Source organism: Calonectris borealis, chromosome 3, assembly GCF_964195595.1.
Source record: "Calonectris borealis chromosome 3, bCalBor7.hap1.2, whole genome shotgun sequence".
Classification (NCBI taxonomy): Eukaryota; Metazoa; Chordata; class Aves; order Procellariiformes; family Procellariidae; genus Calonectris; species Calonectris borealis.
Window position 1 is genome coordinate 108359551 of NC_134314.1, and position 13596 is coordinate 108373146.

Sequence of the window (13596 nt, forward strand, 5' to 3'; positions counted from 1 at the left end):
ATAAAGAGGCAGAACTACTGCAGCATCTCCAGTGACCCTGGACTTGATTTGGGACAATTTCTCTTGTCCCTCAAATCAAGAGGGATGGACTAGTTGGTGTGTCAGACAACTGGAAGATTATGAGCAAAGAGAGGAATTAAAAGAAGATGGAAGAACACGTAAGAGAGAAAAGCAATATGAAATAAAAAAAAACCAAACATGGAAAGTAAAGGCTGGAAGAGACTAAAAGAAAAGAGATGACAAAATACATTTTAGTAAAAGGTTGGAAGTATCAGAGTACTTACAACTTTTTCCTCCCTGAGTTGGAGCGCTCCATGCCAAAATTTAGCTTTCAGCCCTAGCTTATAATGCTACTGGTTTCGCAAGACGGAGTGCCAATAAGTGGCTTACCATTGTCAAAACAGCAAGGGCTTCTCTCTATTCCCTTGTGCCAGCTCTAGTGCTCTTCACTGAGCCAATTTAGTCAATTAAACAGAAGAAAAGTATTCCAAGGGTGAAAAAAGGGAACATTTTTGTTTTAGGAAACTAAATTAGTTCAGAGTCCAAGGCAGCACAAGAAAGACTATACAGCCCACAGCTGAGGCAGGGGAAGCTTTTGTATCAACTCAAGTGCCCATAAAAATCAACAGCAGAAAAGGATTTTCAAATTCATGGAGGAAATGGCAAAATGCCCTAGTGTCTGATTGAAAGATGAAGATCTGAAATCGTAAGTTTAAGCCTCTGTGGATCTTCCACTAACATGATTGGGTTACACAAAGTAAAAATTGCTTATATCTTTTACTTTTGCTACTTGTTAAAATCTTCAGTGAGCAATTGCTGCCCTTAGATGCAATTCTGCCCTCTGTTTCTCTTGATTAATCTACTGTTCTTCTCTTAAGTAGCTCTCTAAGGTCCTATGGATTTATGCCATCCCTTCTCAGAAATGATCAGTAACCAGATACACTAGAATTGCTGCAGTCCCAGGCACTTAGACTTGAACTCTAATTTCAGTTCTGTACAAACCAAGTACAGAATTTGTAGTAGTCATTTTTTCAAATTGAGGGGGGTGCAGGGAGATCAGCGTCTCTTCTTTACACTCACACCTTTGCATAACAAGTTTGTAGAAATGACTTCTTTCACGCTTAATGTATTTAGATATTGAAACAAAAGCAGTAGGCTGACCACGAAGTTTTTTTTTTTTTACTCTTAGTCACCACTTACTTGTACATTCCAGAGCCAAAGCTCAGAACAATCATCTGGGCCACAGGCAACAAGATAGTTGTCATCTGGACTCCAGGCAATATAAGAGACACCATACGCATGACCTTCTAACGTCTTAAGTAGTTTTAGCTGGTGAGTATCCTGAAACAAGAGAGATTCTGTTGAGACAATGCAAATGAATTCCTAGATTTCACATATACAGTGTGTCCAAGTACAGCATGGCAAGTTTGCTATATGCAACTTTGCACCTGTATTTTACAAGACATATGAATAGGTTCTTACTGGAAAAGCAATTCCTGGTTTACAGAGTAGGACCATAAAATGAAAGCTTCTAAGTTTCAACGTGCAAAACAAGAACACTTGTAGGTATTTTTGTTCTAATCTTCTGTGATCCCGAATGTGGAACTCACAAAATACTGTTGCGTACAGAGTTGTACATCACATTACACTTGCTTTAATATAGAAGATTTCTGTAGTGTCAAGTCTGTCTACATCTACTGGTACCCAAAAATACTATTATCCATATTTTACAGAATTAAGTTACTTTCTTAAAAGTAAAGACATGCTGGAAGCCTGTTATGGTTAAACAGAGAACCAAAACCTTCATGTACGCTAAGAAAGAAAAACCTCCAAGTGCCAATGCTTCTATAAACTTGAGCGTATCTTGTGTGTGCTGCTCAAGAAAGAAGTTTTACAGAAAGATATTTTTAAAAGCTTCCTTGAGAGGTGTTCTTATTTCAGAAGTGTTGCCTACAGCAAGCTGTTGCATCTTTCCTGCCAGATTTAGTGAATGAAGCATACTTCGCTCACGCAGAGTATCTTGTATCACCTTTATGCTACAACTGTTCTACTGCTGCCTTGTCAGAGGAACTTGACTTTCAAGCAGCTTATCAAAATAAATAGTACAGCTAGATACTGTGAAACAGCCATCCACTGGCTTCCTACATACAGAAACATGCTTCAATACAATTCAAATAGCACTTGACAATAACATGCATCTACAGAAAGTAGAACCGAGCTTGTTAAACTGTTGACAATGATTTTTGTGAAGCCTCTTGGAAAAGGGCAAATGGATTTTCCTCCTGCCCCCCCCCCTTTTTTTTCCCCTGCATAGGGAACGTTTATACCTCCTACTTCTCTTCAAAAGGAGTGACTCATTTGAAAATCCAGCTTGATTTCTCAAATTGTCCCTTCTCTTTCTTTTGTTTTAGTATTAATCAGCAGAGCACCTCTTGATTCTAAAGAATGTGGTCAACAGAGGAACCGAGTGACACAAAGGACTGTTTCCTGGGATCAGCTGCAAGGGATTTGGTGACTCTCAGCCAGCCTGCAGCTTTGATAGTTCTGATGGCTAGAAAAACTAAATTCCTCAAAAGAAAATGGGCTAAGAATAATCTTCAAAGCGCAGAGAAAGAGGGGCAAACAAATGGACCTCCTCAAGGTCTCTCTTCCATTCTATTTATTATTCCTAGTCTGCATTAGACACTGCTGTGTCCGTAGCTAAACTGATCGGCAAGGAAAGTGAATCATGTCTGACATTATCTCACATCCTGGAGCTTGCCTGCAACTGATGTATTTCTTTTTACATCAGGATTAAAGTAGCCTGTCACTTCTGCATCACATTTGAGACTCACGAGGAGCAAGATACATAGGATATTCCTCTTCTAATGATAGGACTTTGTGGCTGTTACTATCTCTCTGCTTCTCTCCAAATATAGTAAAATTGCTACCATGTTTTGCTCTAAAACAGCAGTCGATGGTATTTCAGGAAAATGTCCCGAGATTTAGTCAATCTGCTTCCCACCCACCACCAAAAGAAATCTCAGCACTTCTATCCCTTACATGTAACTTCCCAGATTTTTATTATGTAGAAGAAACAACTACTCAGGTATCAACTTAAGTCTGCAGTAGTTTAGCTCCTTGGCTGAAAAGCCAAAAACCTGTCAACAGTTTTTAGCGTGTGCAGAAAAAAAGAAGGTTTCTGTAAGGAACAAGTTAAAGGAGAGCTCCATCAAAGATGATGCATGCCAGGCAAGATGATGCGCCTACTGTGCTTATCCTTTGTGCTCTAGAGATTCTGCCACACTTAGTAACAGTCAAATAATGCATTCCACACACAAACCTAGTTCACTCAAGACATTATTTAACGCTGCTGAGTCTGTGCAAGAACTTTGAAATGAACAAATGAAAATGAAAACAGAAGCATAAGTTAAGACAGCTTAGACATGCAGCTGGGTCTTAGACAGGGAGAAATGAAGGATTCTCACACACGTGAGAATGTGTGTGGAAAGTGTGAAGTGTGCGTGGAAAAAGAATACTGTTCACTTAAAACAGTGTTCTCCCATCACTTGCCCAGAGTTGGATGGATGTTTCCCTGTAGTTTTTATATACAGATTAGAGTAATTCTAAATACCTAAAGCCTTGAAAACCTGATTAAACTTATGGTTGAAAACACATTGTCAACTGCTACAGGAAATGTGAGAAGCATGCTCTGGCAAATATGAAAGTGAACCATTCAAGTTATGTGGCCTAATGTTATTTAGGCATCCACCTCCTTGAAAGGGTTTCAATTTTTTTTTTTTTTTAAGTACTCAAATATAGGAGATAAAACTCTACAAAGCTGCTTTCCCACTAACTATTTATTCGAGATTTTGTTCCTTTAGCAACCCTTGGCCAAAAGGGTTAGCCTAAAACACTCAAAAACATTTAATTGGTTTGATTAACCAGTTATTAGCTAACAATTCACTATAAAATGTGCTAATCAAGATGTCGGGTATTAAACCCCATCAATATAAAAGGAAGATGTGCCTCTACAATCAAGTGAGAAGTCAGCAAAACCATTTGATCCTTAATTTACTTAGAATTATTCTGTTAAAAAAAAAAAACCACAGATAATTTCCTAAATAAATAACAGAAGTCATCTTATGCTGCTATGCATCTCTTGGCCTAGAGCACACTGGCTCCAGTAACAAACAAACCACAGTGGTTCTATTCCTGAAAAATCCATAGCACTTGCTGTTAGTTCAGGGGCCAACAGTTCAAGGGTTACACTCATGTATCAGGTTTTCAAGTGTCCTTCTTCACTAACTTACACTGACCGTGATCTTCAGCCTTTTACATCCCAGAGAAATACCCCAGTCGGCAGGCTACAGTACCTGTTAGCCTGTCCTACAAAAATCAAACCATCCCAGCAAGAGAAAGTGGAGAGGGAAGGGAAAGACAAGTCATACACATTTTAACGCATGTTGCACACTTACTGGATCAACCTGCCATATAATAACAGTTGTGTCCTTAGATCCTGTTGCTAGTTTAGTGCCGTCATTGGAGAATTTACAGAACCACACTTCATTACAGTGCTCCGTTAGTATCTGCTGTGTATAGCATGGAAACTGTTTCCTGGGAAAAGAAAGGGATGTATTCACAGATTAGTAAGAAAGCAGTAAGAGATTTTTTTTAAATCGACCTAGTAAAAACTAAAACAAAAACTTATTTAAATACAAGACCAGACATCTTAGAAAATTCGTCTATTAACAGCTGCTTCAAATAAGTACAGAATGAAATGTCTTACCTGGTAAAAAGCTAACACCAGCAAGTGAGCGTAACTAATTGTAAGAACTTAGAACTATTCTTATTCCACTCACATAGTTTGTTATGCTTTCATATAACTTGGAATAAAACTGACCTCATTAGGGGTGTAACAGCTTATTACTACATACTTCTATGATGTACAGAAAATACTGGAGTCCAAACCTCTTTGAAACCTATATGCAATGTTTTATTTACATGTGAGTTTTTTTGTAAGTATCCAACTCACTTCGCTGTATCTTGCCAAATCTTTACATGTGATTCTTACATAAAAGTTGAGTAAAAGAAGAGTCTTGTTTCTTTCTTGAATGTGATCTTGCAATAAGTGTTTCTTTGCCTTCATTTTGTGCCATTTTTCACTTTCTTTGCAGAGTATCACATACAATAGCTAAGCATAATTAACATACCATTACGAGCTTTCAACTTGATCTGTTTTCCCCTCACAAAATCTATGTTATTTTGTAGAACATTAAGTGTTTATCAAACACAATTTTATATGATAAACTACTGAAGGAGAAGAGTCAAACATTTCTCTAGAGCTAATATTTAATCTTCTAGTTACACACCAAGGAAAAGCTAACAGTCAAAATATTAAGTTAGGTAAGAACTGGAGACAAGTTTTATTTTATTTACAGCTTGCCCACTGTATAAGAATTAGAGAGCTAAGCTAAAATAAGTGTAGGCTTTTACAGCAGATGACTGCTTTTGTAAGTAATACTGCAGTTAACTACAAGTTCATTGTTCAGATGCACGAAAAGGCAGTCTCTAACCACAGATATTTTTTCTTGAACTGCAGGGATCCTGAAGTGGTTTAGTCTTATGTTGAGTTTTTATGGTGCTCAGTGCAACACGGCAAGACAACTCTAATGGGACACAACAGTACAGTGTAACAACAACAGTCTCTGTGAATGTACAGTTGTACTTATCACTGGAGAAAAACTGGCCTTAAAAAACCCAAACTACTTCCTTTAAATTTGTGTTTAAAAATATAGTTTGGTGGTAGCCAGGCTGACAGACACCTGAAAAACTACTTCTTACCAGAAGCTAGAAAAAGTTCTGCTTAATACAGTGTCTATATCCCCTCAATCCATTTTCTTTTACTAGAAGATGCTTCCTAGTCCATGCTTAAAGACTAAGAGCAGCACTAAACAACCATATATCCCTTATTTCCTGTCTTATGGTAGAGCATGATAAACAAAACGTACATATACATATCTGTAGTTGGCTTCCTTGGGTATGTCTACTTACTCGTTTATAGAGAAACACAAGTCTGTTCTGCTCCTGCTTTAAGCTGACCAGGAGCTGTCTAGTTGCCACTGGAACAACACTGAGCCTAAGGTAAAAAGCCCCACCCATGAAAGAAGACTTTGTTTTCCTTGAAGTCTAGAGGGAGGTAGGCAAGCCCTTACACAGATATGTGCACCTACAGGAAGAGCGTTTCATTATTATTTAGCCATATTGTAATAAGTTAATGTTTTTCCTCAGAGCAGCAATTTACTCTAGAAAGTGAAAGAGTCTTTATCCATAACTCATACAAAGTACAAGGGGCACACTGTGTCCCAGGAAAGCCTTTTCAGCGTATTTCATTAAAAAAATACTCTATAGAACAATAGCGCTTGTATTTTAAAGCTTAAGAAAAGCAGCCAAGGTTTTGTAGACATGAAAAGCAAGCAGTAAAATGCTGGAATACACAATTTTCACAGTAAGGTGGCCTTTAGGTTCCTAAAAAGGGTAATAGGCACAGCTGATATAGCTGCTGCAGACACATCCCATAACTGAACTATGCTATTCACAATCCAGTCAGATCAGAGCGCTCTCACAAAAAGTTCTCGTCACTTAACTAATGAAACATACAATCCAGCAAGCTTGACTTCACAGATAGCAAAGCATACATTAAATAACCCTTCTGCAGAAGGAAATAGCAGCAGTCTCAAAACAAGAAACCAAAACCAGTTATCTAACAGTTTCTGGTTTTGGTAATCAGATATTATTGTAGCCCACAGGTTTTTCTTTTTTTTCCTGTTTTGAAGTGTTTCATTACAAATTGTTCTGTTCAGCACAACACACCTGAATCATGTTGTTCACATACTGAAATAAAGCATCTAACAAAGTTCTCTGTTGTTGTATTTACAGAAGTTCAAAATTCTAAACAAAACACCAGACAGCTACTTTTTTTATTCCCTGTACGTATAATGGAAGATTTATTCCTCAATTTCCACAATGGTTCTTTTTCAAAAATGCTACATTAAACTAGTACCTAAAAAGCAGCAGCATTCACCCCTCATTTGGGCTTCACTGTTTGTTTGTAAACTCAGACTAAAGTTTATTTGCATGAAAGCAAGATGAGAGAATTCCGGGGCAGAAGGAAAAAAAAAAAAAAAACCAGAAAAAAAACCAAAACGCCCAATAAGGCTGAAGGTTCTCAAAACCAAAAATGACCACCCCCAAGAACATCAATTCTCTATTATCAAAATCTCAGGCACAATAAGATTAAATCCCTCACGTTCACTCCCAGCAGTTTCTCCCTCTTATCTCCCACTCTTATGAAGTGATTAAGTTTTAGTTAAACATTTTACCTATTAGTGCAATTCAAGCATGCTTGATCAAGATATTGCCAGAAGTCCAAAACAGATTAGTTCCAACTAAAAAAGGGAAAGTTGTCAGTGTTCTATCATGTAAGTAGTACAGAACTTAAATTGTCTAAGCTATTAGACTACTGTTACTTCTGTCAGTTTAATCAAAATTTGGCTTCCACTGTCTTTAACTCACCTCATTATGCCCAAGCATGGCAGCATGTACAGCGCACCACATACTGATCTCAGACCCCTGCAATAGGTAGGTACAATAGGTTGAGTTGAGGACAGAATGGAAGCCTTTATTTTGAAGTGGCTTTTTACGGAATTAAAGTAGTCATGAGTATGTATGTATACATACCAAATATGCAAGCTTAGGAAGTACCACATTAGATGAAAAAAAAAACAAACCAAAACCAACTATGGCCAACTTATGTCAGCAAATAGATTCAGATGGGTGAAATTCAAGTCCTGATTTGTTGCATATAGTATCTTTTACATCCGGCTCTAGCTAGTCCAACTTCAGTAAACCATGCTCTTTACAGTTGGCTTGAATGCTCTTTGGGGTTTAATCAATCACATCAAACCCCTACAGAACACCCAATGTTATTTATGGACTTGTAGAAAGACTAAAATTAAATCTCTTTCCGTTAGTCTGATTTTAAGACTCACTTCTGAAGTAAGGAAGCCACAATTCCAGTATCTGATCATTTCCAATAGTTCTTAAAGTGGGGAACAGTCAAATGTCCGCACACACACAAAACTGCTGCAACAATGTGATGTAGCAAAACTGCAAGCTATACAATAGTCTAAAAAAGTTACTTGAATACATGAAGTGCCAAGGATATTAATTTTAAAACCTTAAGATGGCTACAGTGAAGCACTATGGAAATCTGCATCTTTAAAAAGAGATTTCAAGTAACCCAAGAACATAAGTCAAAGCAGCTGAGTTCAGAAAGCTTCTAATAAGCAAGTTTATCAGTACTTCACTTCCTCAGATGAGCTAACCTTAACATGAAAAAAATTCCCCTGTAAGCCCAAACGTTGGCCTGCTACATGAACAAACATATAAGGGTATCATATACAGCCCTGATTTTCTAGGTGTCCTAGCCCTCATTCCCTTATCACACCATGCACAGCGGCTTTCCATAAAAGCTACACTGAGTTTTTAGGTCCTTAGCCAAGTTCTGCAGGATGAAGAAAAACCACTCAAGTCAGCCATTTGTTACAAACAAACATCTTCCTGCTTGATGTCTACTAGAGTATGGCATTTTGAAGATTCAGAAGTAGCATTGGTTTTGTTAAAAAAGTTACCCAAATAGTCTTAAGAGCTAATACGTAGGTATAAGAGACGTTCAATTCTTACTACCTTACAAATCTGAGAAAATAGTTCTTTATATCATTCATATTATATATTATGTAAAACAGAAATGTCTATTGCACATTTCTACTCTGTTTTAACCTTTGTGTCTAAAAGCACCTCACTGCCCACTATTAAAAGTTGAAGCTGAAAGTTGACTTCATGAAGTATGCTTCAGTAGGCTTTCTGCATTCCAGCAAGTTTGAAGACAGAGTCTGGATAAGTAACATACTAGTGATGCTTCAGTGAAAAAACACAGCAATCACGTGTTGATGAATAAACAGACTGGCTGTCCAAAATTACAAGAAACAAGACTGGCTGTCCAAAATTACAAGAAACAAGTGGCTAAGGATTATCATAGTAATATATTCTCTTCATACCCATCTGCTTAAAATGTTAAAGCTTCAGTCTGACCCCATTACCCCATATCCAGCTACCAGTGTCTCTTATACACACCTTCTCTACTCCTCCCCCACTACTCATTTAATGAGAACTGTCTTTTCCCAGTCAAATCCTATTAAACCAATTCAGAATAGTTTTCATGTTCCTTTTAACAGTAGGTAGAATTAGATTATTTTAAAAGACACAGAAAAGATATTGTTGCCCACCTTAAAAGTAGCAATGGTTTCTTACCTACTACAAACATGATCTATTAGCAGCGATACAGAATCTAGATTACTATCTAGTTTGGTATTATGATATAGGCACCGGTCCCGTTGTAGTTCCACAGCCTGACGTAGCAGGTTCTGTAAACGCCTTGGAGGAAGCATCACTGATGGGGGTAGGTATGCTTTAAAAGAATTATTAAGAAAAACAAAAAAAGAAATATCAAAACCAAGTTACAAGTAAGAGCATATCTTGATTTGAGTGTTTTTGGAAGAGACCTTAGTAAATAAAGTTTAAAAGCTACAGGAAAAGAGTGCACACAGCTTATGAAATTTACAGCTATACATCTGGAATTAGAAGCATGAACTTCTGGAAAGCAGAGCTGTATGCAAGGTATTTTAGTTATAGCATATGTTGTCCTGGCCAACAAGCACCGTTTACACAAGCTAATTTAAAACCTAGTATTTAACAAAATCTGTAAAATTATAAAACAACAGTATCAGCTGTGTTCCTTTAAGGAATTCTCTATTAACACTATCAAAATAAAGAATACCATAGGTTTTACAACTCTGATACCTAGTATTACACCAGCCACAAGAAAGAGAAAGGATAAACCATAATTCATAGCAAAGTCTGAGACCACTATAAACCAGTACTAGTATCACCAGTGATTATAGGCCACACTCAGTTTCAACCTCTTAGTATAGCTGGCATTTACAAAACACTCCCCAACCCGAACCACACATTTAATCACCAAGTTATACTATTACTGCATGCAGCAGAGCTAAGAAATAAGAGCTCCTATTACAAATAGTTTATCAGAGACAGCAAAAGTTTTAGATACAAAAGACCGAAGGGTAAAGGCACCTAAAGGCATACCCATTAACCAAGAAATACAAAACCAACAACCAGCAAATGCAGTTAAAGTCGATTCCCTGGAATATGTCATTATATAAGATGTATTGGATTTACAGAGGTGGGAATAAATTCTAAACACATCTTACTCTGGAGTTTGTCCAAAAGTTTAGATCTGGAAGCTGTTCCTTTCCCTTCCCACTCTGCTTTTGCACGCAAGTCTTCTGCATGGCTACACATCAGATACCTGTTTAAAAAAGCGCACACACACCAACAGACCAAGTCTTTCTTGAATCATGCTTTTCACTTTTAAGCATTATCTATATCACAACATTCTTAATGAACTGGAAATAGGTGATTTAAGCTTGAGACCGATAGGAAAAAAGCCAGGAAACTATTCCACACAAACACGCATCTTCTTCAGAAGAAATGTCTACAAATTGGCAATAGAAAAAGAAAAAACCCACAAACAGATTTTAGGGAAGATAGAAATGTCTTATTTTCATCTAAGAACAAGGCTATATTCACCTACTTATTCAATTACAAGATAACAGGCTAATAATTTTCAAGATCAGATGACCATACATATGTATGTATTAATTTGGATTCTAGTACTATAAAAGTAAATCATAGTCAGGTTATTTTCAATCATCTGAAACAAAACATTGTCTACTGAATAGTCATCTTTACTGACCATTTTTGCATATCTCACTACAGCTTATTAATCAATGGGACAGTAGCTTTAATACAGTTTGAGTTTTTACAATGTCAGCTATAAAAAGCTATAGAATTCCTTAGAAAAATTCCACTGGAAGAGCTCTCAAAGTCCAAACACTTACCCACTGAGGACATGAATGCGTTCTGTATTATATTTCAGAGGCGTCAGTTCACAGCGTAGAACTTGAAGTGCCTCCAGGACCTTGCCATCCTCCAGGTATTCCAGGTACTTCTGCTGCAGCAGCAAAAACTTCATCCTCTGACATGACAGAAAGCAGCAGTCAGGGGAAAAAGGTTGACTGAAGTTTCAGAAAACGTTTGAGCCTAAACAGAACAGTAGAAACCATTCTACTATGCCCTTCAGAAATACAGCTATATGTAATGTTTCATTACTCAATTTCTTTTTGCTGGGTTTTCAACAACATTGCAGCAATTAAGTTATCCATGAACTTCCTTCCTGCCTTATGAGGCTCCAAGTATCTTCCTACCTCATTTCTCAGATCCCCCCCCCTTCAATTTGTCTCATTTTCATACTCACTCCCTTTTCAGTCACCATTTTTCAACCCTGAATTAGATAGGCTTCCCAATCTTACATTCTATCAAGAAAAGCACCCAAAAGCAGCTAATCACATATTTAAGACTGCAGGACAGCACAGAACACAACAGGCCAACTCAACAAGTTCTCATACTGCTTACATAGGAGCTGACATAAATTGTTTGTACAGCTGCATAACGTATAGCAATAACAAATTGGCACTGCCTGAGGTTTTGTTTTGTAGTTCCATGTTAAGTTGTTTTCCTTGGGTGTTGTATCATTTTTCAGGATTACAGAAAAATATAGTTTCCTATATTTAGGAATCACTTCACTTCTCAGAATTAATCACTACTATTTCATAGTGTTCCTTTCATCTTGTACAGTTTTGGTTGTTTCCTTTAAAAAATTCAGCCTGCTATTCTAACAACAAATGTCTGTGGATAAAAATAAAAATCATGCATTCATTTACTATATTCAGAAACCTGAAGTCCTAGAAATTTCTAATACTAATTTATTAGAAACACAGTTTGGTTCTTTCTGGATGAAACTAACTACTCTGTGTTTGCACATCTTCTTTACTGCTAGCAGTTATCAAAGAGGAAAGACATTTCTGGTCCACAAGATTCACCAAGTTAAAGGGAAAATGTACATTCTTAGACACATCAGTGAGAAACAGAATGACAATTAAGTGTAGCAAATTACATTTGCTTTTCTAATGAATACACCACCAGTTCAATCACTGGTTTCCCTTGCTTTGTCAGACCTCGAGCAACCTCGCTGTTTTCATGCTCATATTTGGTCAATGTTTACTCAGTTTCAAACACACTGCTAGACTCCTTAAGTAGAGGGATAATCGGGAAGTTTAAGATGCTCCTGTCTTATTAAAGCTTGCATGAAAGTTTAAGGCTTACTATACGTAAAATCTAAAGTTAAAACATAAAGCAGTTTTAGCTTCCAGAAATGTTCAGTTCTTCAAAAGAATAAAGTTTCCACATACAGTGCTGTTAGCTTACCACACAGCTTCATGAAGCATAAAACATTACATAGTAAAGATGATTTACGTTCAAACATGTCCGTAGTAGTCTATTGTCCTGTACGTGACAGGCAAATCCATATTACATTCCCTATCCAGCTCTTTAGTTTATTCGAATTTGGAATTGTTAGAGCATCACTGTACAGTTTTTCCAGGTGAGACAACATTTTTTGGTGTCCTGACATGTAGAAAACCGAAAGAAAGATATCCCAATTATTTACAGCTTCAGTGGTTGGTTCCATGCAGTAGGGCAGCAGACCTCACGCTGTTTGCTTATACACTAGCAGCAGGAGGGATAAGAGCTTCCTCTCCCAGCTATGCTCATGCTCACAAGAATGCATGGAGATGCTCAGGTAGTAGTCACAACCATATTTCACTCCTCTTGGTCACCTCACACTGATGATCACCACCAGATACAAAATAGTCTGGTATTTCCAGTTTGTAGTAAGAACTAAAATCCCTCCAACTCTTCCTTCTCCATTCACTGCATATAATATGTATTAAATTTATATCATCTTTCCCTTAAATATGATAACCGTATCTGTATCTAATTACTCTTGTTCCCTCCGTACTTTTAGGACTTGGCATGTTGATTTCATTTCTTTAGGGGAAAAAGTAAAAAGAGCAGAAAACCCTAAACACAGTTTTTGTAACACCAGTCCCAACAATTCCACAGAAGCATTACAGGAACACTACTGTGCAGAATGCTGTTGCCACGTTACCCAAAGAGGTATAACTTCAGTTTGGGGTTAGAAAGTATAATTTCCAAAAAAAGTCACCAGTGCCATGTGTGACTCTGGCATATTAGGAATAGAAAAGCCTCCAAAACAACACAGTACTGTATACTTCATGCAAGAGTCTACTGTTAACATAATGGAGAATTACAATTTAAAACTGCTTATCTTTTATTGTAACTTATCTATAGCAAAAGACAGGGACCAGAGTAAAGTGTTGATAGAGAAATTGAATTGATTTGCTAGGCTATTTTGATAACTGCTCCAAAACTTGCCCTACAGCATTCTCAAACAATGGCATGAATACAGCCTCCTTAAGGCAAAAGTCACATTCCAGTGACATCATATTTCAAGTCATTTTTTATATCAGGACACTCACAGTCTCCTACTACTTATTT

The 13596-nt window shown here is 37.2% G+C and overlaps 1 protein-coding gene across 2 annotated transcripts in view; it reads right to left on the reverse strand.

Annotated features, from left to right (window-relative positions):
- WDR26 (WD repeat domain 26) overlaps positions 1-13596 on the reverse strand; it is a 32093-nt gene that overhangs the window by 12026 nt on the left and 6471 nt on the right. The window contains exons 4-9 of one of the 2 annotated variants that reach the window (XM_075147206.1): positions 11019-11155; positions 10329-10426; positions 9352-9508; positions 7555-7611; positions 4458-4596; positions 1201-1341 (exon numbers count right to left, since the gene is read on the reverse strand). In XM_075147206.1, coding sequence (XP_075003307.1) covers positions 1201-1341; positions 4458-4596; positions 7555-7611; positions 9352-9508; positions 10329-10426; positions 11019-11155 — 729 coding nt within the window. The remainder of the gene's footprint in view (positions 1-1200; positions 1342-4457; positions 4597-7554; positions 7612-9351; positions 9509-10328; positions 10427-11018; positions 11156-13596) is intronic. The other variant, XM_075147207.1, reaches the window with a different exon arrangement.